Source organism: Triplophysa dalaica, chromosome 1 (assembly GCF_015846415.1).
Source record: "Triplophysa dalaica isolate WHDGS20190420 chromosome 1, ASM1584641v1, whole genome shotgun sequence".
NCBI lineage: Eukaryota > Metazoa > Chordata > Actinopteri > Cypriniformes > Nemacheilidae > Triplophysa > Triplophysa dalaica.
Window position 1 is genome coordinate 30,950,045 of NC_079542.1, and position 25,732 is coordinate 30,975,776.

Below are 25,732 nucleotides of genomic sequence, written 5' to 3' on the forward strand. Positions count from 1 at the left end.
TTTGAATGTGCCGAAACTCACAATAAACACAGAAATGATCAAAATATATTATTTTATTAAAAAAGCAATAATTGCACATGGTTTTAAAATAGTAAAGTTGTACCAAATCATAAAGTACCAGTCAAAACTATGCTGGGATGTTCCCTATTTGTCTCCACTCTGCAATCATTCATAAAGATCTCTTCCCTTTTAAAGATTTGTACCATCAAATACAAACAAACTTGAATCTAAACAACCTGAATAGCTGTGTAACTATAACTATAAATTAAACAACTACATTTAAAAACACTTAAGCTTCTATTGTCTTAGTACTGTAACTTTATAAACATATGTCGTGTCTGAAATTGTTTATCATTTCTTATGTTTATCCACTAATAAAGTCCACTTGAAAGAGGGAGTGGAAACAAAGTGAATTAAAGCCCTGAATTGTCACTGTTTGTAGCTGCCAATATCTACCAAGATGCATGAATTCATTTGGTTTAACCTCGTTTTGAATTGGTTTTCACGGTTGTTCATTTATTGAGATTGATTATGGGATTGAATGATTGCACACAGCATACTGTATGCAGGAATGTAATTTCATGTTTGCATAACATGAGTATTCATAAACGAATGAAAATATGCAGTGAGTCGCACATTACGCACGTCTATGTTCACGTATTTGCGTAAGATGTATGTTCTTGGCCATTAAAAGCCTTTCTGATGTGATTTATAACGCTATTGAAAGTTCAAACATTTACAACGTGGAATACTGTAGACCTGATTTTCCCCAAAGCCAACTGATCTCTTATGCCCAAGTCACACCAGACTTTCAATAAGCAACATTTCTAGAGCCCTACATATACTGGCAATAACACAATAAAAACCGAAAGGTTGATCAAGTTTTTTAACACATCATGGATACTTTTATATTTGCACTGTTGTGATATTTTGTGATATTATTATTATTATTATGAGAATTTGATCCAACTGAAAAGGTCACGCTGTGCTGTATCGATCTCCTACTGGTCAATCCACAATCCACGTGACACAAATTCACCAAACATGACCGTCGGAAGACAATGAAATGCCAAATTTTTTGTATGCCCATGCATTTCCAGTCTACTGCATTTGTATGTGTATTAATGGAAGTCAATGGAATGAAAAAGTCTAGTGTGACTGCGGCATTCCATCAACCATTATTAACACCTGGCCATAGATGCTTATGGAAATCCCTTTTTCTGCTTTTCTGCACCTGTACATATTTGGAAAAGTGCCAAGTATAAAATAAATATTATAAATGCTATGCTACTAACGTTCAAATCTAAGGCACTAAATTCCATTACGCTAAAAACATTCCCTCATATTATAAAACCCAAGTAAAGTTATAATAATACACCAGTTCTTTCTACTGGCTTAATGACCCTTGCAATCCCTCCATTGTCCTGAATACAAGCAGAACTTCAGACCTACAGCTGCGCTTCTACATTCAAATCATGTAATTATAATGTCTAATACATAATATAATATTCAAAATATAGTTCATTGTTAGATTTATGATTTGTGAGCGGTCCCTTTCATTATAATGCCTTTGAAATGTCTGCAGTTTTTGTGTTGATATTTTTAAGGTCCCTTCAACCAAACACAATGATGTTGTGCTGATTGTTTTAAGCTGCCAAATAAACATGATGAATGACACAAGAACAGATTTCCCCGGCATTACTACAGACATTGCCAAGAATGGCTTGAATATTTAGTATCAAATATGATTGTGTGTTTTCCGTCACACCAGGAAGCGCAGAAGAAATGAGAACGCCGCTCCTAGGGACAAACCCAATGCGAGAAAGAACGTCATTAAGGCGCCGGCCGTCTCGCCGTCTTTAGGATCCACCAGTCTTAAAGAGAAAATTCATCAGTATTTAAATGTCAGTGTGTATGGTTCAGTGTGTCTTTGTGATTAAGTCATGAAAGAAAGTACAAGACATCTCAAGTAGGGTTGTTATAGTTCACCAAAACATTTGTGTACTCACTGTGGTGCGTAGGTCATGGACAGACACACAAAGTATCCGCTGGACACAGAGAACAGCAGCATTAAAGCAGCAAACACCAGATCGTTTGAGAAGAGCACAGGCAGAAAGCTTCTCTCCTGAACGTTACACATCATCAGCAGAGGAACGAAGATTAACCGAGAAACAACAAGAGCCGGGAACCACCGGCTGTCTTTACCAGGCTGTAGAAAACATCAGACATGAGAGAAGCGTCAGACACATCTGCTTTGAAATCATCACATATGAAGAGCAGGAGTTACTTGTAAAATAAGCCACGATAACATTCAAAGCCAGTGCAAACAATTGCATCAAGATCTGTAATTAAATCTCTGATCAATTTCACAAATTTACAACAAATGCAATAAATATGACCACATAAAAAAGTCATCAAAGTTTTTGAAGCAAGATCGCCATCAACAATCAAGGATGACAGATCGAAAGCAACAACAATCTTTTTCTTATAAACATTTACTGTTCATTTTGGATTAGAGTGGAAATCAAACCGAAAATAAAACACTCACCCACTGAAGCCATGTTGTGACCGTTCTGCCAAACCAATCCATCGTGTTAAAGAGGAGAAAACAACAAACAGGAATAAAGTATTTTTCTGAAAGAGAGCAAAGAGCAGAAATTACATTTGTATCCTCTCTTTCGCATAAAAACGGTGCAAGTATTCAGAACTGGTGTCCAGCATTTTAGCGACCAAAATGCAAGTTGTCAAAATAATTTTATAACGATACTGAGGAACAAGTCTCATTTAATAAAGTTTAAAAACAACATTCAACTCTAATGTCATCAGGTTTGTATTTACCAATCAAGTGCAGAACATGTTAGAGTAGCTGTGTGCATGTGCCTCATACCCCATTTTCCTCCATAAACGGTCTTTACGTCCACCGTGACCGCCGGGAAAACTGAAAGTGTTACTGTGAATACAAATGTCACACAGAATGCCATAACCCAGATCTGCAAAGAAAGAAAACAGTTAGTCACAGTCATTCACTGTAAACACTTTATGGTACTGTTATTGACATGTAAAATACCTTTTTAAAGACTTTAAGGATGGAGCTCTTCTGTGAGGATGTGTTCTCCATCTGCAGGTCGAGGAAAGCCTGTTTGCCGCTCTCCTCCTCAATCGCACCGCTAACGTCTCCGTTAGAAGGACTGTCCGCCTTCCCAGAACCCTCCACCACCTCTGGAGGAACAGAATGATCCTCGCGTGAAATCCTGAATTATTGTTCAGCTACAGAAACAAGGTTGCAGGGCCTTCCCTGAGCCGACAGATTGTATATAACGTTTTTGCTACATTCATTGTGTTTTTAAACCAATCAAATTTAAACTACCACTTTTTATTACATCATCATATTCATATTAATACTTTTTATAACAATTCTAAAACAAATGTATATCAATAAAATCCTACGCAGGGCTTAGTTGCGACATTAAGAAACAATTTGATTATTCTAACTATGACGTGTCTTATTGAGCACCTGAATACACTTGTGCTATATGAAAATACATTTCAAAGCAATGTACACTTGTGAGCACAACTTTATATTGGTATAAATATACATACAGTCACATGACAAAGTTAGGACACCCTGTTGAAGTTTCATCATCAGGACATAACAAAAAATCTGGTCCATAGGAGGCCTTAAAATGATGAACAACCTCAAAGGAACAACACATGACATATTACACATTGTAATTATTATTTACTTTAGAACTCTTGACCCCATGGACCCCTATTACATCCATTATAAGAAGCACAGAGGGCTGCGGATTGACCTTAAAATCTTGTTCTATTCAAGAAAAAAATGTCACCTACATCTGCGATGGCCTGAGGGCGAGGAAATAATCCACACATTTCATTTTAGGGTGAACTATCACTTTAAGGCCTACCAGGGACCAGAGGATGTTTTGTTATGTCCTGTTACTGAAAACCATGTCCTAACCTTTCACATGACTGATGTAGAAATGAAGGGACAAGTGAAATGTGAAAGAGTAATAAAGTGTTACCTGTAGACAGGAACTGTCTGGTCGTCGCAGGCTGATAACTTTTGTGTTTACACCTGTCCAAGTAAAACTGAGCAAACTCCTGCACACAAACAAATGTCAAAGATTCATCTTAGTTTCAGCTGACTAAAGGAACGATGCAGATCACGATCACATATTACTGCTATACACGCTTAACTGCTCAATTGCAATATACAATTAAGTTATAACCAACTTATATTTCATGAGTAAAGCTCTTAACGCTATACACATAAATCATACTGTAGTGTTTGTTCTTTAATCTGTCTTCACATATTTGTTGGGTTCAGTTAAACTTCATTCAAGTTGTCATGGTTTTGCATCAGGCTCTGTGAGATGTTAGTGGTGGATGAAATCACCGGACTCAGAAGGAATGTAAGGTCAATATTGTTAAGCTACAGTTAGTTTAAAACATTTATTGATGAAATGTCCTGGAAGTTCTTAGGTCAATCGTTTCATTATACAAATACGCATTTACACCGACGTTGGTTCTGCTTGTGTTTCATGAAAGAGCTCCAGTGTTGTCTGCCCTAAGCACAGACTGCTGTAATAAACAGCTGAAGCGGGGCTGACACAGAGAAACACATTGTTCTTCTTTAATGGGTTAAGCTGACATTCATCATTTCCGAGATAACACAAATTACAAAAAGCAAACCAACACCCCCCTCCAGGATGTCCTGAAAGAAAAGCTCTGTCAAATTTCTGACCTCAGTTAGTTAATTGGACAAATATACACTTGCCAGTTTGGGTAACAGCATGTAACTGATGAGGGTGATGAGAGTCCCAACACACGGAGTGATGAAATACCCAAGAGCTGCAGATTCACTATCAGCTTCACCTGTTCACAACAATAGATTCATATATTAATACGGATTCATATAGAATGCTAAATTATACAGTAATGCCATTATGCTAATTTATGGAATTATGAATTTATTAAATTGCACGGATTTATATTGAGCGCAAATTCAAGTAATTACCCATTCACACTACGAAGCTTATTCATATTTAACTCATTCAGTAATGCTGATTCATGCAATTATTCATTCAGGCAATAACGCAGATTCATTCAGAAAAAAAGATTCAAGAAATATGTTGGATCCATTTATACAACAGCACAGACGCATGTGTTAAAAACACAGATTCGTTCGTACAACAACAGATTCATTCACACAGTAATGTAAATTCATACAGAAACACAGTTTCATTCATTCAGCAGCACAGATTCATTCATGTAACAATGCAGTAGGGGTGTAACGATACACTCGGCTCACGATTCGGAACATATCTCCATGTTGGGTTTACGATAACATACACATCTCGATATTTTGAAGAAAATAAATTAATGGAACTGAAATTCAACATTTATTTTCAAAATATAACCAATTTCAGTAACTTTTTTTGTTGCATATAAAACTTAATTCTAATTTCAGTTAAGCCTGTTCAAATTCTTTAAGTTCATTGTCAAGTTTGACAACAAATTTTCATTTAGTTTTAGTCATGGTCTTTGGAGTAAAATATAATTTAGTTTAGTCATAGTTTAGTCATCCCCATCATTTCAGTTTTAGTCTAGTATTACTGGACAAAATCTACATTTTATTAAGTCTACTAAAATCTATCTGGTTTAACAAATTTGTCCATTCAAAAATGTAACTGTTTTGACGTAATTTACTTGACCTTAGAATTAAATAAAACCAGGTCAATACTTTTCTTTTTCTGAAAAGTTCAGTAACTCCTGGATATGCATTGTTGAAACACAGAGAATATTAGACCATGAACGATATATACCTATTCATTCAGTTACGTTTTGACACAATTTACTCTTTCGTTCAGTGAAGGGGCGTGTTCAGTCATCCAATGAAACGCTCCAACAGAGCTCCCATTCAAAGGCTATTGGCTCGTGTCTCTTTGAAGCTGAACTCTCTTTGCTTGAGATGGTAATGGATGAGAAATATCTTTCAAAAATACATATTACATAAACTGTATTACATTTCTTCAATCATGCAAATCACAAACTTGGTTAGATTTTTTAGACTCACTTCATCACAAACAGCGCTGGAATCTTATCCCTAACGTTATTTTGTATATCACGTAAAGCAGCAGCGCATGTTAGCAGATAAATTAACATTGGCATATAAAAACGTTAGTGCTTGCCTTTGGAATGAGTTTCGGGGTATAGCAGTCACGCATTAAGTTTGCCGCGTTACCGGCAATTGTGAAGGAAAATAATACGCTTTATTGCATATGTGATATAAGCAAATGTGACGCGCTGGCGTAGAGTAGGGGTCGAACGAGTCTGGAACTGGCCGATTATCGACGTCGATATGAAGCATTTTGTAGATTATCGACATTGATCATTTTGAAAGCCAAATTGCTGATAAGGTAATTTAATTTTGAAATGCCCTATTTAGCTCTGATGTAGAGAGTGAGTGCCGTGGGAAAACATAACTCTACTCTGCTGCTAGTTATGGTTACAATTTATTTTTCAATTGACACCAAAGGAGTATAACCCCAGGGTTTTTCTGTGCGCTTCATCCACGTCGATAATCTGTCTTCCGTCAGTCCGCTCTCATGCACACAGCCTCGGTCTCTCAAGCTGCCTCGCAACACGTGTCAGATTTAGTTATTTTTATAATTTATTTATTACACGTAAATGTTCAGATACACACACGGGTATACTTAAAATGCCTGTCTTGGCGACTATGTTATAATTAATATTTCTCAGAGTCAGGATTCAAAATGTTTAAAATGTTACAGAGCCTGTATTGTTATTAATTTTGATAATAATTTAAAAAAAATTACACCAGACATATATATCTGTTCAAAAAATTGATTATCGGTCTACTTGACTTGTAATAATTGATATCGCCCTGAAAAATGCATATTGGTCGACCTCTAGCAACGCAGCAGATTCAGTCGTACAACACCGCAGCAGTTTCATTCGTAAAGCAACGCAGCAGATTCAGTCGTACAACACCGCAGCAGTTTCATTTGTAATGCAACGCAGCAGATTCAGTCGTACAACACCGCAGCAGTTTCATTCGTAAAGCAACCCAACAGATTCAGTCGTACAACACCGCAGCAGTTTCATTCGTAAAGCAACGCAGCAGATTCAGTCGTACAACACCGCAGCAGTTTCATTCGTAAAGCAACGCAGCAGATTCAGTCGTACAACACCGCAGCAGTTTCATTCGTAAAGCAACGCAGCAGATTCAGTCGTACAACACCGCAGCAGTTTCATTCGTAAAGCAACGCAGCAGATTCAGTCGTACAACACCGCAGCAGTTTCATTCGTAAAGCAACGCAACAGATTCAGTCGTACAACACCGCAGCAGTTTCATTCGTAAAGCAACGCAGCAGATTCAGTCGTACAACACCGCAGCAGTTTCATTCGTAAAGCAACGCAGCAGATTCAGTCGTACAACACCGCAGCAGTTTCTATCGTAAAGCAACGCAACAGATTCAGTCGTACAACACCGCAGCAGTTTCATTCGTAAAGCAACGCAGCAGATTCAGTCGTACAACACCGCAGCAGTTTCATTCGTAAAGCAACGCAGCAGATTAATTTGTCCAATACCAAAGCAAATTCATTTGTACAAAAGTACAAATTAATTGGTAAAGCATTGCAGCATATTCATTTTTACAACAATGCAGCAGATTCATCCGTACAGCAACGCAGCAGATTCATTCGTACAACACCCCAGAAGATTCATTCGTATAACAGCACAGATTATTTTGTACAAAACACAGAATAGGTCACAGATTCATAAAACACTGCATCAGATTCATTCGTAAAGCAACACAGCAGATTAATTTGTACAGCAACGGAGCAGTTTCATTCGTACAAAACACAGATTAAATCACACATTAATGCAGATTAATAAAACAACTCAGCAGCTTCATTCATTCAAAACGTAGCAGATTCATTCATTCAACAATGCCAATTCATGAAATTATTCATGTAAACAGCAGCTTAGATTCATAGAGTGAAGCAGATTCATACAGAACAACAAACATGTTTAACTGTTCTGTTGGCAGATCAATAATCAGTCGCACATGTGTGTTTTTCTTACTTGCTATGGCGAAAATCATTGCGAGAGCAGCGAATGTGCCTGCGAGCCCCTGTCCGCTCATAAACACAGCGCTGTACTTCCGTGGCAACAAACCCACCAGACCAAATGAACTTCCCTGCAGCATTGCCCCAAACGCTACAAGAGGAAGATAAAAAGATCCTGATGACTACAACATCAACGGAGGACACACACAGTACAAATTCAGTCAGTTCAGGTCCTCTTTTGCTCCAAATGACATCACTTCGCCTCCTGGTTCACTTTCATTTCAGGTTTTGTAAAGTTGAAATCTTTTAATCCAGACAGTCTGTTGGTAAAGCGAGTTAAGCAGGATAAACAATACCAGACCATTCTCAGTGCTCTTGAAGCTTGCACGCTACAAAAGAAGCAGATGTCTTTAGATAACTTTTGTCAGAAAATAAATGATGAAAAACAATTCAGGCCACTCACAGTTGATGAACCATATGGTTGCCATTGTGATGGAGAAGAACCTATCCTCTTCCATAGGAACCTTCACCAGGGCAGCAGTGAAAATGAAGAAGATGAGGATGAAGATTAAACTCCCTGCAATCCTTATCTTCTCTGAGATTCTAGAAAGACAAAACTACTGGTTTCAGTAAATGTTTGAATTTGTAAAATTCATGATGCAATCCACAATAGACTAAGCTATGACACAAAAAAATGACTAACAAAATGAACCAAATATGAGCGGCTGTATTCTCTTAAAATAACAATTTATGGTTTTACTTTAAACAACAATTTATTACATCGTTGCGGTTTTATAAAAGCAACAAAGGACTTGCTAAAACTAACACAATGTTGATAAATTCTGTGTTTTTTGTCTTTATTTGTAAATGTGCAGGAAAAACAAGGAACACAGCTAAAATAATAAAAGGTCCTTTAGTTGCCCCTTCGACAATTTACTCTAATAAATTTATAAACAAAAGAAACGAGTTATAAAAAATGTTCCACTATTTGTATTCTTTGTTAAACAACAGAACAGGGCAAAATAAATGTAAAGGCTGTGTAGGCAATCCTTACCTACTCCTTAAACTAACCTTTTTATTTTGGTAGTCTGTTGTGAGACCTTTGAGTTTTATTTTATTATGTGTAATTTTGTAAGATTTACAAATGCCTTCGGGTCATAATAAAATAGGGTCGTGCATTGTTGTCACTTCCTGGTTTTGGTTCGGTGCGATGCCTTTAGTCTGCATTGCATTCATATTTCAAAAGAACCGCACTAGAGTTTGTTTTAAAGTGGACCAAGACCCACTTTCAACGGTTCGACGGTCTTGGTCCACTTGTTCAGTGCACAAAGGAATGGATGGCAGCGTTCACACTTGCACAAATAAACTGCACTAACAGAGCAATCGCACCAGAGTTTGTTTTAATTGGACCAAACATGACATATATGAAAACACCCTAAGTACACTCCTGTGACTTCATAAATCAAAAACTAGACAAGTTGTCATTACAAAAACGACCTCACCGCTGGTAGAGGAAAGAGTTCAGGAAAGTGAACAGAAGCAAAGGCAGCTGGGAAAGCAGAGTCATCCAGTTGTTAAAATAATACTCCTTCCTGTCTGTTACCGTCCCGTTCTTCCATTCAGTGGTGTTCAATCTGTTATTGAAATACTGTGGAAAAGCAAATTCAGGACTTTATAATCCAACAATCCACTATAACATTAAAATAATGTATTCCATTAACCGATCATTTTATCGACTGAAATAAGACAATAAAAATTGTGTGGACAAATCTGAGACAAAAATTCGCCACACACAGGTCATGCCTATTCAATCCTGTTTGTAAGGCAGTAAAAATAAAGGCCTGAATTCAGATCAATAAAGATCAATGCACCGGAGGCTACAGATGCCAGAATTTCTCTCTGACTAATTAAATGTCCTTTAAACCTGAAATACTCTTATTTCTAACTCTAATAAGTAATGCTGTGCTCCTGCCCACAGCCAAAAAGATTTTCAGAGAAGCTTTCATGCAAATACTGTTTGACTCATGCTGTAAACTTTCCACATTTCATATTCCATTACCACAGAGGCGGTCATGAAGAAGTTCCATGGCAACAGTGTTCCTAGCCCCAGGATGAAGAATATAACCCCGACCAGGGAGCCACTAGATGGAAGAGAGAAGATAAACAGTAAACAGGAAGTGTCGATGCCGGCCTATAAAAACACAAACATTCCTAACAAAGTACATCTCAATGGAAAATCTAATCGAATCGCTCGTATGCAATACTTATATGTGTCTTTTTAAAGTATTTTAAGGTACACTTCTAACAATAATGAAAATTCTGTCATAATTTACTCACCTTCAGATTGTTCAAAACCTGTATAAATGTCTTCATTTTGCTAAACACAAAGGAAGATATTTGAAAGAATGTCAGTACCAAACAGATTTCATCCCCATTGACTCTCAAAGCATTTATTTTCTCTACTATGGCAGTAAATGGGGGATGATATCTGTTTAGTTCATTACATTCTTCCAAACATCTTCCTTTGTGTTCAGCAGAACAAAGTAATTTTTAAAGGTTTAGAACAACCTGAGAGTGAGTAAATGATGACAGAATTTTTATTTTTAGGTGAACTATGTCTTTAATGCTAAATATACAATTCTGTGTTTTACAATAACGACAATGAAATCCAGTGTCATACCGGTCTTTAGGGGCGTCATCTTTTGTGGTCATCTTATCCACAGTGTGAATGCTGTTCAAAAGATATACAAATTTAGAAAACACAAGCAAACTTTACATTATATCAATCACAAAATGCCCAGTTTGGAGTGTTTTCTGCAGTGAACTAACAACTGGTTTGCTAAAATATCTGGGCCGGGTTCTTTAAATAGGCACAATGCCCGAAAACACCACAACAAATCAATGACAGTCCTCATGAAGAGTGCACACACAAAAGCACATGTGCGAGGGATAGACCGCAAGCATTTTTTATGTTTTCTGTCCACACTGTATCGGGTTTTGTCAAAAAAGTCAACACTTTAATTATAGTAATGCAACATGGGTTTTTCTAGCATAGAGTAATTGGAGGTGGTTGTCTCCGTCAAATGTCGTGCCGCCTCCGGCTCTACCCCAAATAATGTCTTCCCAAGAAATGCTGCTTGCATTTAACAGACTGTCATTTGTAACTATAGTTGCGAAATTACACCACAGTGGAGGCGCAATTTCGTTATCAGCACATTAAGGCGCTAAGAAGAGTTGCAGAACACGAGACAGCCTGTGTTTCACGGCTGTTTGTTTTACGTTTAAATGAACACAACATACATCACTATAATGTCTTCAGCTGTGCAGTTGGATCGTTGAATCAGCGTATACTGTACACAGCGAGTTCACCAGTATGAACGCACATTGTGTTCAGAATGACTCGCACACGAATGGCTCATTTGAACAGATTCATTTAAACTATTGAACTTTTCTGTCACTAGCGAATATAATAATAATAAGAGATCATTGAATCTTTCAAAGTGAACCACAGAGAATGCAAGATTGGTTGATTCAGTTGGCTATTGTGGGGTGAAAAGTTAGTTTAATGGTTAGTTAGTAAAAATGGTTTGGTTGAATAAAATTAATGTTTTATATAACTTAATAATTGTCATTTTTATCTAATTTTATTAGAACTTTTAATATGTCAAACTCAGTCACTTTGGTTAAGCCACTTAAAGGTACCGTAGGCCTATGTGTATGTGTACAAGACCAACCCCGCCTAATTTTGAGCCAGGAAAAACCCTGGCTACATGTAAAGCTCCATAGATAAGATAACTATTCAAAACACACGCCAAATAGTCTATTAAAGCTATATACTGCATATTTCACATCAGGGGAGCATGCTCCAAGTAGACTCTGTACGTGGCCGGCCTGTAGACTGCACCTGTTTTAACTACAATGACCTAATTGTGGTATGTATTAAAATCATAGATTTACCATTCGCATGACAGGAAACATTATTTAACCATTAAATCTAAAACTATGGTAATTTGGATGGTAATCAATCAACCAAGAAACTGAGGTTACTACAATTTTACTATGAGAAAAGGATGGTCAAATTCCATTAGAGTGCAGGCAAACACATGTGAAGATATCCAGCCCACAGCTTGACAAATATCCTCCAAGGACACTCCCGAAAGCCTGTTCCCACAGTCAAATGACACCGCAAATAGCCGTTAAATTCACAGGCAAACACAATGGTATCTGCCAGCCACTAAGAAGCCTGCAGGGTACCAATCTGAAAAACGTTCATATATTTATGTGGATATCTGCACAAAGTCAAATAAGCGAAGTTGGAAAAGCTTTGGAAATAAGCTGTTCAGCAGCACACATGCTGGTTGTCACTGTTATCATGATTTGGACTTTGGTTCTATACTGAATGTTAAGGAACACTACAATATGTCCAATACTTCATAGAGTTATCTCAACAGAATATTATAGTATGGTACAGTCTGTAACAACTACCCTAGTTTGCACAGTATAGTAAACTATACAACAACGTATTCTTTACTACAGTATAAAATAGATGAGACAGTATACTACAATTTAGTTATATGCTAAATTGACACTCCTGTAATAGCATTCTTTTGATTTTGAATGTGTGCGTTTTATTCTTAAAGGGATAATTCACCCAAAAATGAAAATTCTGTCATCCTTTACTCACCCTCGAGTTGTTCCAAATCTGTATAAATATCTTTCTTTCTCTGTGTTCATCAGAAGAACATATTTGGAAGAATGATTATCCAAGATCTTAGACGAAAAATCTATGTCTTATGCTGCTATGGCGCACTCCGTGCCAATAGCAACCGGATGAATGCGAAAGGCAGTCTGAGCGAGTGGTGTTTCTCCTGGAATGTTTAGACTTTGGTTTCCCAGTCAAAGTGAATCCCAGGACCTTCTTACTGACACCAACCTCGATAAACTAAAGCAAACGCACTCACAACACATACTCGGACCAAAGATTCGTCACTATTTCACAGAATCGTGGGAAAGACAGTCGTGTGATTTTTTGACAGAACGTGTTGGTGTGGAGATGATGCCCATGATGAGTACAGCATAAGAGAATGTTATCCAATGATAAACGCTCACACAGTAGGGATGCACCAATACCAGTATCGGTTTTGGCCCTATACCAAGCTCATGTACTCATTATGACATACCGATACCAATGACCGATCCCTCACATGACATACATAAAGCCCTATGATTTCCGAAACTGAATTTGCTGTCCAACACGGAGTGGAACAGAATCTGGCAAATGTAATAATTCCTAACAAAAAATTAGCGCTGAACCGCTAATATGTAATGAAATATTCAGATACTGTTTAAATATATATTCTGCTTGTTTTGTGTGACTGTGTGTGAAAGAGTGGTGCGTTGCGTGTACTCAACCTGAATGCATTGTGCTTATGAACCTTTCAGAGTTTTGATTTCATTAACAAATACCATTTGCGGCGATCCGTCAAAATACAAGTCTGGTTGACTTGAACAAGTTGTATACACTCACATTTTACCACAACACCCCCTTTAATTTTTATAATTCGACCACAAAGTATATCATTTACTTAAGCAAACAGAAGTAAATATGCTAGTAAAATTTTACTACTCATCATGAAAAAATGTGGCTAAATTAAGAAATAGTACTTACATCTAAGTAGACCTAAAAACAGAAGAAAAAAAAATTACCGGTAAGATACTGGTTTCTTAATATAATTGTTCATTATACAGGCATTGGTTATAGGTATCGGTGAGTACCCGAAATAATATGTCGGTACTCGTACTCAGTCTTTTAAAAATGGTATCGGTGCATCTATCACATAGTATGAAAAAATACTTAATAATTTATAAGAAGACATTTTGGAGAATGTAGGAGAGAAAAAAGTTCTGGGGCACTTTTGACTACCATTGTAAATTTGCCTACTAATGGTAGTCAATAGGGCTGGGTAAAAAAGATTGATTCTTCAATCTTAATCGATTTTCAATTTAACAAAACAATATCGATTCGGGAAATCCCAAATTCTTAATGCGTGTGCTTTAGTTCAAGGATCTATCTGTATTTTGCATATCTTCCTGAAGATGTCGCATTCACTCGTGCTGATACAAATAAAACAAAATAAATTCAAATTAAAAGTGGGAGAGGGAGAAAGGATCATGGCGGAAGCTCACGGTAGCCAATGGACCCCAGAGCCGGCTAAATTAAAGTCTGATGTGTGGAAGCACTTTATGTTTAAAGGCAATGACGACAAAGGTGAGGTCGACAAAACAACTGTTGTTTGCAAGTTGTGCCCGCAAGAGCTACGATTTTGCAACAAAACAACAAACCTACGAAACCACCTGTCGAGACGTCACCCTGACGCGATATCTGGTTCATGCGATTCTGGACAGCAACAGCTAGACGTTGCTTTTGCCAGCAAATTACAGTCAGATTCACCTAGCACTAAGAAAATTACTGATGCTATAGTAATGATGATTTGCAAGGATTTACACCCATACACGATAGTTGAGAACGAGGGATTTCACAATCTAATCAATGTTTTGGAGCCGAGATACGCAATGGTAACACGCAAGTACCTCAGTGAAAAGGCAATACCGAAAAAGTATGCCGAGGTTAAGATCAATGTAGCAGCATCTCTCCAGTCAGCAGAAATAGTTGCCCTTACCTGTGACGGCTGGACCTCCAGGGCGACTGACTCGTATGTCACCATAACATGTCACTATATCGGAAGCGACTGGACACTCGCGTTGCATGTTTTACAAACCCAGGCTGTCCACACCAGCCACACAGCAAGTAACATCGCAGCATTGTTGAACGAGGCCTTAATTGAATGGAACATTGGGGATAAAGAACTGGCTCTCGTAACCGACAATGCAGCAAACATGGTCCGTGCGGCGGCGCTAATGAATGTGCTTCACTTTGGTTGCTACGCACATACGCTGAATTTAGCGTCGCAAGCGGGACTCAAACTCCCTAAAATGGCCCAGTTGCTTGGCAAAATCAGACGAATAAGTGGCTTCTTTCATCGAAGCAGCATTGCCAGCCATACTCTGAAAGTCAAACAAAAGCTACTAGATCTACCCTCACATAAGCTGAAGACTGACGTTGTAACTCGATGGAACAGCGCATTGGAGATGCTTGAGTGGTTCCTGGAGCAACACCCAGCCATATCTGCAGCGCTGCTCTCACCTGAAGGTCGTAGAAGTGAGAAAGATATCTTCACTTTGTCGGAGGCTGCCATAACTACTGCAGAAGATATAGTGAAAGCTCTGAATCCCATGAAAGTTGCCACACTAGCCATGTCTGAAGAGTGCACACCAACTTTATCAGTTATTGGTCCTCTGCATGCACAGCTGTTACAGGAGATGAATATTGGACCCGGCGACTCCAAAATCATCAAGGACTTAAAATCCACTATACATGACAACCTAATGTCACACATTTTCAAGACTGATGAGAGAGATTGTCAGTCTGGACCAAAGGAAAATACAGAACGCAAGCATAGAATGAAAACTGTGCTTTTGGTATCTTTTGATCAGAACATCCAAATAGAATTTTCTTTTTGATCCTTTATTCTTAATATATTTTAAATGTAATTTGTATTTGTTTCATCTTTAAGCAGCAAGAAAGTGACAGTACTTGTGTGGAAGACACTGTGCCTGTTCACCAGAACGCCACCTCCCTGGACCCTCATGATGAGGTGGGAGATGCAGAAGACCCCACAGCAGCCAAGAAGACAAAGATGTCTGCACTGATGGGTCTCCTTGGAGCAGCCTACAAAACAGCAGCTCCAGCATCAAAGAAAACTGTGACTGAAATGGCAGAAGAGGAAGTGGCAAGACACAGGGAAGCCAAGCCTATCATACTCTCTGAAAACCCACTAATCTGGTGGAAGACGCATGCAGAAGAGTATCCTCTTTTAGCAAAACAAGGAAATAGGTATCTCTGTGTGACGGGAACAATTTTTCCTGCGGAGCGAGTTTTTCAACTGCTGCTGATATTATCACAGCACAAACAAGCTGCCTTAGGTCAGACCATGTTGATCAGCTACTTTTTTGGCAGAAAAATCTGGCAATCAAAAAATGAGATGCTAGTAAGGAACTGTTTGTTTTTGGACAGTTACTATGTTTAATATGCACTATGACCAGAAAAAAGGTTTTATGGGCCTGTTTTGAATGTTACAATGAATCGGTTATATTTTGTTATGAATTTAACTTTTAAAATAAAAAGTTAAAATCTGAATGTTGGTTACTTGTTTGGTTACCCAAAGTAAAAATAAAAAGTAATTCCAAACATAATTGTATGGGCTTCACTGTCAATGTGTAATGTAACAAAGTAAGAGTTTCAGTTACCAGCATACATACTTAAATCTGGATTCCATGCCTGCAAAACTAGCATTTTCATCTACGTACTGATTACTAATCGATATTGAATCGAATCAAAACCATAAAAATAAGAATCGAATCGCCAATTTGGTCGCAAAACCCAGCCCTAGTAGTCAATGGGGGGCAAAATCTGTCTGGTTCTAAGCATTCTTCCAAATATCTTTCTCTGTGTTCATCAAAACGAAGCCATTTATTCAGATTTGGAACAACTCAAAGGTGAGTAAATGCTGACAGAATTTTCATTTTTGGGTGAAGTAGCCCTTACAGCAGGCGTTTCCAAAGTGGGGGTCGCAATGCCTCGAGGGCGGGGTCGCAAGATGATTTCCAGAAATCTTTTTTTTTTTTAAATAGAGCACGCAACAAGATATAAAAATATTAGTTAAGTTAAAAATAAAACCAGGCAAATAAAAATCCATCAGCCTTTGGAAATCCCTCCCCTTCGATCATGATTATGTCACATTAATGATATAGCAACAGCATTAGGGTAGGCGCAGCGAGACCATTTACAGCACCACGTTAAACAGTCTCGTGTGCACACAGATTATTTATTTGGCATGTAACTGATGTTATAGTTTGTATATTTGTTAATCAATTATTTAAATGCACAGGCAGTCTCCTTGCTGTTTTTCCAACACATGATAATCATAACTTTTTCCGGTGTTGCTGCGGTTCAGTTATGTGTCCATTTGAGCTTGTGATACTCAGCTGTAATGAACGTCAAAATAACAAGATAAACAAAACAAACAGGACAAAACACAGGCAAAAGCTGGTTCTAGATAAATCTCGCAAGCTAAGTTCACGAAGCTGGTTTCCCAGTTTACGCTGGTTTAGCTGGGTCCAGTAACTTCCCATCTAACAAATGTTTGTTACAAGAACGTTCCTTACAAGTTTTTCATATTTTTGAAAACACAGTTCCCAGGTTTAAATAAGTGGCTGTTAAATTTAGAAATTTGCCAGTATTTTAATGTTTTAAGTGTAACAGTTTACAAAGATAGGCTTTTCATTTAAGCAAAAAAAATGTTTTACTTGAAATGAAACTCATGTTGGTAATACATTACTTGACCTACCGAAAAAAATTTGTGGACTTGAATAGAGACAAATATTGGCCCGATATCGTGATGCATCGTCAGAGACCAGACAAACAATATATCGATCACAGTGGTATTGTCACGCCGTGATACTATCGGTATCGTGAGCCATATATTGTGATCCGTATCGTGAGGTGCCCTGTGATTCCTACCCCTACTATCATCAGATTCTTAGACGTGTTGTAAATCTGTGCATGTGATGTACTGTTATTATGGCAATGCAATGAGAATCTAATCCTAAATTTGTTGATGTGCATTAAAAACAACATCATGTTGAAGTTTGATTCAATGAACACATATCGTATGTTAATTGTGTTCCTGATCTTCAAGGAACATTGTAATATCAGGGCGTGTAAATGTTTTTCAATGGCTAGAAAATGTGTAAAAACAGAATGTATTGTTGAGTCATTCCCTGATTCTTGATGTCTGTGTATGTCATATTTTTGCTGTAAATCATTTTTTTTTACATCCAAATTTCACAAATCCTTTAAGACATAAAAATGCATTTAAAACTTCTGGATCTTTCAATTGCATTAATAAAAACAACAGCACAGCACTGAAACCAAACGAGATCAATGATTCGAATCACAAGATGTTAATATATTAATGACTATCAACATCTCCATAAGAGTAGATTCTTATTGTCATTACATTACACCACAAGCGAACACTTATAACACACCAACAAATCTAAACCGTATGGTCAAGGTAGAAGAGACCAACACACCATGATCTGAACACTGATCACCATGGTGACATTTTTTATGTTTTTAAAACGTTTTCTAAAACAAGAAAAACCTCTAAGGAACGTTCTTAAAACAAACCTTTGTTAGCTGGGTTAGAGCTATTTAACCTTGTAACGTTAAACGTCACAGACAAACCAGCTTGGTAGAAATAAAATAAACCAATAAACAAACATTTCAATAACGACCAGAGAGAGAAATCATTTGTGTATGTTTTTTTAACATCGCAGCATTGTAGATTTATTTATCATGATGTGTGAATCAGCTCAAGCACGTGCTTCGTTCATTTCCTTACCCGTTCTCCCGTTGTCTGCGCTTACTTCCTCATTTTAACCTCATCCTCATGTGAACACGTGTAGTCCAAGCCTTTCAAAATGCGAGCTATTTCATTCAAATAATCTAAGCATGAATGGATTTGTTTTAGATGGCCAAATTCTGCGCAGTATCAATCACCGGTATGCCGGTGTCGACCTTGAATTCGGTCCCCTTCAGGACCCTGAAGAGCGCAAAACTTCTGTTGAATTTTCTGTGAATGTTCGGTAATGCTTGGGCTCGCTTTTGTCGCCCGCTAACCACATAGTTCATTACTTTGCTAGTGGATGCGTAAGGTAACTAAAAACGAGATTTGTTTGATTTCACCACATACAGCTCTATATATATATATATATATATATATATATATATATATATATTAGCATAGCAAGCGCATAATGTAAAAGACGTCATTTTAGCAAAGTTCTAGGGACATGTATAGTAATGAAATTTCGTAAGAATTGCAATCAGGCGCTAAAAGAGTAGCCAAATATACGTTCTTTCAGCCAATAGAATTACTTGGGGTCCTAAAGGGGACCGAATTGGAGGGGGGACTCGATACCTCATGGCCCTGTCTCAAATGGCGCACTCCGGTCTTGTGGACCTCCACTGAGTCCACACTTGGTGCCGTCAGGAAGTGCATACCTATAGGGCACTAGGCAAGAGTCCACAAGGGTACATGGGTGCATTTTGGGACAGACTTGAGGTCCTCACACCGGAAAAAACAAGCGGTACTTTGTTGTCATTCGCTGATCAGTCTGCGCAGCGCCGCGTGAAGTCGATCACACTTGCTGTCCCGTTGTAGTTATTTGGGACTGGAGATGCCGGTTTAATTGTTCTGTATTTCTTATGTTTACATGCCACCCGAGCATTACGCAATAGATACTTATGTTTGTAATGCATTCATTTGTCATGACGTAAATGTAACTGCTTATGTTAATTTATTTATTTTAAACACTATTCTTCTGTATACACTTCTTAATATGCATATATGGGGTTATTTAATATTTATCTATAATACAGAGCTTTACAGAGCCCAGAGACAAATACTAATCTATAATAAAACATGCCTTATTACCTTAAGTAAGAAAATGCAATGCATTAAAAGTTTTAATTCTTGAATAGCTGGCTTAATAGCAAATAAATAAGCAATAATGTGAATAAACAAATAATTAGTAAATTAATTTTGAATTTTTACGTTAATGTCTGACATCCACGACACTCCACCAATCGGATCTCACTAAATTCTTGGTGTTTCGAGTATAACGTCATCATGCAATCGTGTTTTTTGGAAGTTTAACAATCATAGGTAGTTAATATGGTTAAAGTAAGGTTAGGGTGTGGGATATCCACGCCCATGGATCTGACTCGAAACACCAAGGATTTAGTGAGAGCCACCTCGATGACACCTTTCAGAAATGTTACGTCCGCCTTGCTCTGATGTCATTCTGACGTGTGCAAAACAAACTCTCGCGACGGAGAAATATGGAAGGCTGTTTTGGCAAATATTTATTTAGACGGAACGTGCACAGACGATATCTGTATCCCAAATAACATACTATACACTATGCATACAACGATCTAGTATATGAATTTCAGAAGAATAGTACAGGGCTCTCAAATCTCACGCATTGGGCGTGAGACACACGCATTTCAACCCGTCCACACGCTCACACGCCACACCTTGTATTTCTAACGCAGAGAAATTTCCAGGATAACGCCCATCACGTTGCGCCGAGGAATCAAGTGAGTTCTCCAAAGAGTTCAGTAGGACCTGCCACGCACCAGCTAACCAAATAAAAAATAAAGCTACCAAGCAGCCAATCAGAAATATTATGAAATATACAGAAATAGCATTGCTGTATCTGGGTAAGATTAAGATATTCCTGCATCAACAATGTTTACCAGGGCCGGCGCCAAGAGGGGTTGTTATGCGAGGGGATCACATGAGACAGTTTAATTAAATTCATGTAATACATAAACAAAATAATTAATAAAAAGTTTTTAGTTTAAAAATTTTAGATTAAGTAGCTACAGAAGAGGACAGCTGTCGCATTGATTCACATGTCGTCAAAGTCGCTACAGACTGATTCAGAAAGAAAAAAAATCCAAATTATTATGTAGCAATAATTAGAAGAAATAATTAATACTATGCATTGTCTGGATAAAATATAAAGAAATAGCCTAGGCCAGTGGTTCCCAAACTGGGACACGTGTACCCCTGGGGGTACGCCAGGTGATGGAGGAGGAACGTAAACAAAATGCTGAAATCTACTGTTAACTTAATTATACGCACCGGACATTCATCCAGGCATGTTTTTCTCATAACCTAAATATAAAGACGTGCTCCCTCTAGTGTACACACAGCAAAAAAGTAGTCAGGTAGTGCCATAAAAGGTCAAATTCATGACATCCAATCAAAAAATATGCGTCCACTCAAGTGTGATGCTTAAGCGCACGTCTTTACGTACCCTATGAAATTCGACTGCACTTGGCTTGGAACGAAGCAACAACGACAGCTTGTTGAATTAAAATGGATAAGTGGTTGCAAAGATTAAGGCCTGCTGCCACAGAAAGAAAATCAACTCCCCGCAGCTCGGATGATCCACAGTCCTCTGACTTCACCCCGGGTCCCTCCAACAGCACTTCGGCTGAAGGTGTAAATCCACCACCCGCTCCTGTTGACACCGATACAGATAGCGGTGCATCGGAGACTACAGCGCAATTCAGGTTCAGCAGTTCACAGAAAAACGATCAAAAAGGCGTAAGTATGATGAGAAATACATTTTATATGGATTTACTTTCATTGGCAGCTGCTGGCATACGTCTGGTATATTTATGATGAGTTATGGAAGATATACTTTTTTTGCAAACCGTTGGAAGGCATAGCAACTGGAAAGGAGATTTTTATCTCAGTGGACCGTGAGGTGGCTGACGGGATTTTACTTCAGTGGTTTTGTCTTCAGCTGTCTTTTTACTTTTGATTTCATTTGATTAAAACTTGATTTAAATGTCTGCCAGTTCCCGCCTCCTTCCTGTGGTGCCGAAAGCCGGGAAGAAAGAGAGACATGCTGTCGGAGAGTCCTCGCTGCCGAGTGGCCACGCGGTGCCGGAGAGTTCGAGGCGCGGGTGAAGGGCGTCTGCCAGTGGCTGCCCGAAGTGGTGGTTCTGGAGAAGAGGAGGAGCCATTGTGGGCCGCCAAAGCTTCGGTGGGACGGCGATATTTGTTGCCATGCCCCTGGGTGGAGGTGGGGTGGCTATCGTCCAAGCGGGAGCGGGGGAGTTGCCACCGTCCGCCAGAGGCCTGTGTCCGTCTGCCCAAGTGGGAGGAGCAGGGGGCGGAAGAGCCGAGGACGGCCACCAGAGGCCGGAGCCCGTCTCTGTCAGCTCAATCATCACTATAATAATAATGAAACTCAATACAAATTCTGTCAAACAGGAGCACAGAAAGGTGTTGGTTTTGGGATAAATCAGGGCCAGAATTGAAATTAACTTTTGTTTATATTTGGTTCAGCTCTGATTTATTTGCCTGTGGCCCAAATCTGGCAAACAGGAGCGGACCACACAAGTGCCATCATTCCACGCGGTATGTGGGCCAGATGAGTAAAGTATGGGGAGTAGGGTGTGGCAAAAATTGGCTATCTGGGTTTGGTGTTTCATTTATTTATGTGATTATTCACGTTTACACAGGACATCAAATCATTTTTTATGATTAAATATAGAAAAAGATATGGGGCAAAAAATCCCTTCCACGCATTAAAAATACCAGACTTCCACTTCATTTTCTATTTATTTTTATGTTATTTTATTGAGAATCCAGATTGTAATTCTCTACTAGTGAACACTATTACTACTATAACTATTTCTGCCAGCAACAGATTTTAACATGATATCAAGGTAGGAAGAAGTTCCACCATGTCCAGACGACCGACAGATGCCCCTCCCCATGCCCATCCCAAGGTAGGAAGAAGTTCCACCATGTCCAGACGACCGACAGATGCCCATCCCCATGCCCATCCCGAGGTAGGAAGAAGTTCCACCATGTCCAGACGACCGACAGATGCCCATCCCCAATTTGAGATTACACCAGATACAGCTGCAGACTGACTGACCATCCCAGCTCCATCTAAGGCAATTCCACCAGCTGCCAAGAGAAATATGACCATCGGACCATCCCAGCTCAGACCACTACATCCCCAACCAAGAGCAAAGACGGACTATTTGTCTTAATAATGCTGAAGTTACAATATTTGGTATTAAATGCTAAACTAAAATCACATGTCACCAGTCTGAGTGCAGCTATGACACGTCAGAGGGGATCTGGTCCTCCCGGTTGAGCCTGGTTTCTCCCGAGGTTTTTTTCTCCATTAATCAATCATTGGAGTTTGGGTTCCTCGCCACAGCAGGGCAGTGTTGGCCTGCTCACCGGGAGACTGCATTCATTCATTTATTTATTTATTTATTTATTTAGAAATTAGATGTTATTTATTAGAATGAACTTACTCGTTGTATAAATACCATGCACTGTGCTGTGTTTTAACTTTTCTGTTTTTCCTGTTTGCCCCTGTAAAGCTGGTTTGAAACAATACACATTGTGAAAAGCGCTATATAAATAAACTTGAATTGAATTGAATTGAATCAAGTGCGCATTCTGTGCCATCCATCTTTAATTCAGGATATATTGGATTTCCTGCTTTAAACTGGAAGATTCACATTTGATATATAATCTTAATTTTTAATGTAGAGTTTTAATCACATTTTATACTGATCAGTATTTAAAACAGGTCCCTGGAGACAGAACGCATTTAGGTCACGAACACACCTGCGGTAAAAAATCTAACATTGACTTTCTATTGCGGGAAACTGCCTCATTGTCTTTTATTACTTAAAAAAATTGAACAAAGCTTAAAGCAGCTGTGTGACAGACTGTACAGCAAACGAGCCAAAACCACAGAACTAAGTTTTATACCGAACATGAAAAGCCAGCTGTAAGGAGACAAAAGCACGACAATTAACACGTGAAGCAACAGAAGAACGGGTAAATTGTGGGATTCTTATATTCACTATTCCTACTACGTGTACAGTAAACATTTTTTCAGTGGTAAGTCAAATGTGATAACTAAACGTCAGTTTTATATTTGTGTAAAAATAATGAACGAATCCAGTCGCAGATTACGTTTCCCTCCAGTGGGCGCCCGTTTATGTACCTACTATGTTTAATTTGTATTCGTCTTGATTTTTATAAAATAAAATAACCCGGATGATTTATGTAGCTTGTTTACTATGCACCTTGTCACACATCAGGTTTTAGACATTGTTCTTTTTTTTTTGTTAAAAGTCAGAAAATGACAAGGAGGCAGCGTCCCCCAATAGAAAGTCAATGGAGAGGGTTGGTTTGTTTCCCCCGGTGTGGGCGTGGTGTAAATGCGCTGTCGATCTGCAAAAGGAAAAGCGGGAGGGGCTATGACGTCACAAAAGGTGACCGCACGTTCTCAATTTCCGTAAAAATGAAACTAAACTGAACTGGAAGCGTTTTAATTATCTCTTCAAAACAATATATTTCAGACTTGTAAACAAACACCTGATTACAGCTGGTACCCATTAACAGGTAACGTGACTTAAATTCTGCCTTTTTTAAATCTTACTGGAAGACCTTCTTATTTTCTTAACCTTTCGATGCCCCTTGACAACCTGTGTTTGTTTTTTTATTTTTCTGAGCACATATTACAGCTTGTGTATATCTATACTATTTTTATGTCTTATGTTTAATGTTTTATCGTGCCTATGTATAACGTCTTTCTATTGTCTTCCCAGCAAAAAAACGTTGTTATAAGAAGTTTCTTAAGGGTTTTTATTTTGAAAACGTTTTAAAAACATAAAATTTCCCAGCTAACAAAAGTCAGCATCAGGGTGATCAATATTTCGTTGAGTTGGGCTCTTATACCTTGACAAGAAGTGTTCGAACCTTTGACACGTTGTAACTGTGTACTTGTCATGTATTTCATTATGATCATTATAATTACCATAATCTTGTTAAAATCATGGATCTCATTTCATTCAAATACTATGTTAGATTTAATGAATAAATTAAACTATTGTGATATTTCAAAAAAATAAATGAAAACTGGCAAGGTAAATTTTATAACATTATTTATGACAAACTCAGACATCAAGAATCAGGGTATGAACCTCAACAATTTTGACAATCAACAAAATAAACCTTTGTGCCGGTATGCAAGCTGGGTAATATCTTAGTGCAGAACTCCTTCATGGTTCCACTTCCTAGCATGCATTGCAGTTGATTTGTTAATCTCAATAAGTTTGTTGATTGTCACCATTTTTGAGATTCATACCCTTGCGTATTTGCTCTATGTGACGTTTTTATAAATCCCAGATATTGTTACGGGGTCAAGATTAATACATGTAATATGTTTTGATAGAAGTCAAATCCTACATGATATAATTGCAACCTGATTAATTGTTCATTGCATAGGCATAACTAGTAAATATTATAATTTCTACCAGATATATACCGTGCCAAGCATTTGAATGAGTAAGAATTAAGGGACAAGACACAATCTCTAGGAAACACTGATCACCATGATGGTGACTTTTTGTTAGCTGAGAACATTTTTAAAACATTAAAAAGCTGACAAATTGTATTTTTTTAAACCTTTTTCGAAAAAAAGAAATTCCTCTAAGGAAAGTTCTTACAACAAACTTCTTTTAGCTGGGTCATAGCATGTTGTAAAGCACTTTGGTCAACTTCTGTTGTTTTTATACCGTGCTACATAAAGGTGTATTGTTTTGTAAATTAAATTAATCTTTAATCTACTGTAAATTACCAGATTCTTTTTCTGTAAAACTTTCACTGTAACTTTAAGTGTTTTTTGGAATTGTTTCATAACTATGACACTGTTTACACAGTGGAGATCAGACGTGAAAGCTAATAATGCAATATGTTTTGTAACCAAACATTTTAAAGACGTGCAATGGCAGAATCTTCACCAACATCGCCAAAACCAAAACGGGCCAAGAGAGAGTGTAAGGGTGAACCTTCAGGTAAATTTGAAA

At 38.1% G+C, this 25,732-nt stretch overlaps 4 protein-coding genes across 4 annotated transcripts in view; 3 read left to right on the forward strand and 1 right to left on the reverse strand.

Annotated features, from left to right (window-relative positions):
• Nucleotides 1-38: 38 nt before the first annotated feature.
• LOC130432685 (equilibrative nucleoside transporter 2) lies at nucleotides 39-12,947 on the reverse strand. Its single transcript, XM_056762209.1, has 13 exons — nucleotides 12,800-12,947; nucleotides 10,796-10,846; nucleotides 10,175-10,256; nucleotides 9,618-9,763; nucleotides 8,579-8,718; nucleotides 8,132-8,266; nucleotides 4,799-4,896; nucleotides 4,044-4,122; nucleotides 3,068-3,219; nucleotides 2,888-2,990; nucleotides 2,549-2,634; nucleotides 2,010-2,209; nucleotides 39-1,874 (listed from the first exon to the last, which is right to left on the reverse strand). The coding sequence occupies exons 1-13, from the start codon at nucleotides 12,847-12,849 to the stop codon at nucleotides 1,763-1,765; spliced, it is 1,434 nt and encodes a 477-aa protein (XP_056618187.1). The 5' UTR covers nucleotides 12,850-12,947; the 3' UTR covers nucleotides 39-1,762.
• Nucleotides 12,948-14,688: 1,741 nt separating this feature from the next.
• LOC130417504 (E3 SUMO-protein ligase ZBED1-like) lies at nucleotides 14,689-17,205 on the forward strand. The gene is made up of 3 exons (XM_056743094.1): nucleotides 14,689-15,654; nucleotides 15,750-16,069; nucleotides 17,190-17,205. Exons 1-3 carry the CDS (start codon nucleotides 14,689-14,691, stop codon nucleotides 17,203-17,205), a joined length of 1,302 nt encoding a protein of 433 aa, XP_056599072.1.
• Nucleotides 17,206-19,822: 2,617 nt separating this feature from the next.
• Nucleotides 19,823-23,219, forward strand: LOC130427217 (uncharacterized). Its single transcript, XM_056754467.1, has 2 exons — nucleotides 19,823-21,422; nucleotides 21,680-23,219. The coding sequence occupies exons 1-2, from the start codon at nucleotides 21,192-21,194 to the stop codon at nucleotides 22,142-22,144; spliced, it is 696 nt and encodes a 231-aa protein (XP_056610445.1). The 5' UTR covers nucleotides 19,823-21,191; the 3' UTR covers nucleotides 22,145-23,219.
• Nucleotides 23,220-24,132: 913 nt separating this feature from the next.
• The window catches only part of LOC130427211 (E3 ubiquitin-protein ligase TRIM39-like), a 36,774-nt gene continuing 35,174 nt past the window's right edge, over nucleotides 24,133-25,732 (forward strand). Inside the window, 2 exon segments of the mRNA XM_056754452.1 lie at nucleotides 24,133-24,266; nucleotides 25,644-25,720. Of these exon segments, the coding sequence (XP_056610430.1) occupies nucleotides 25,651-25,720 (70 nt within the window). The 5' untranslated portion in view covers nucleotides 24,133-24,266; nucleotides 25,644-25,650.

What these genes read in the sequence shown, in the direction of transcription:
- LOC130432685 (XM_056762209.1), bottom strand. Translation starts at nt 12,849, where the DNA reads ATGAACACAGAGAAAGAAAGATATTTATACAGATTTGGAACAACTCGA. An exon ending in AACTCTTTCCTCTACCAGCG is followed by an intron (nt 8,719 to 9,617) that starts GTGAGGTCGTTT and finishes TTGTCTTTCTAG; the next exon opens with AATCTCAGAGAAGATAAGGA. An exon ending in TCCTTAAAGTCTTTAAAAAG is followed by an intron (nt 2,991 to 3,067) that starts GTATTTTACATG and finishes CTTTCTTTGCAG; the next exon opens with ATCTGGGTTATGGCATTCTG.
- LOC130417504 (XM_056743094.1), top strand. Translation starts at nt 14,689, where the DNA reads ATGGTAACACGCAAGTACCTCAGTGAAAAGGCAATACCGAAAAAGTAT. An exon ending in GAATGAAAACTGTGCTTTTG is followed by an intron (nt 15,655 to 15,749) that starts GTATCTTTTGAT and finishes TTCATCTTTAAG; the next exon opens with CAGCAAGAAAGTGACAGTAC.
- LOC130427217 (XM_056754467.1), top strand. Translation starts at nt 21,192, where the DNA reads ATGGATAAGTGGTTGCAAAGATTAAGGCCTGCTGCCACAGAAAGAAAA. An exon ending in AGAAAAACGATCAAAAAGGC is followed by an intron (nt 21,423 to 21,679) that starts GTAAGTATGATG and finishes AATGTCTGCCAG; the next exon opens with TTCCCGCCTCCTTCCTGTGG.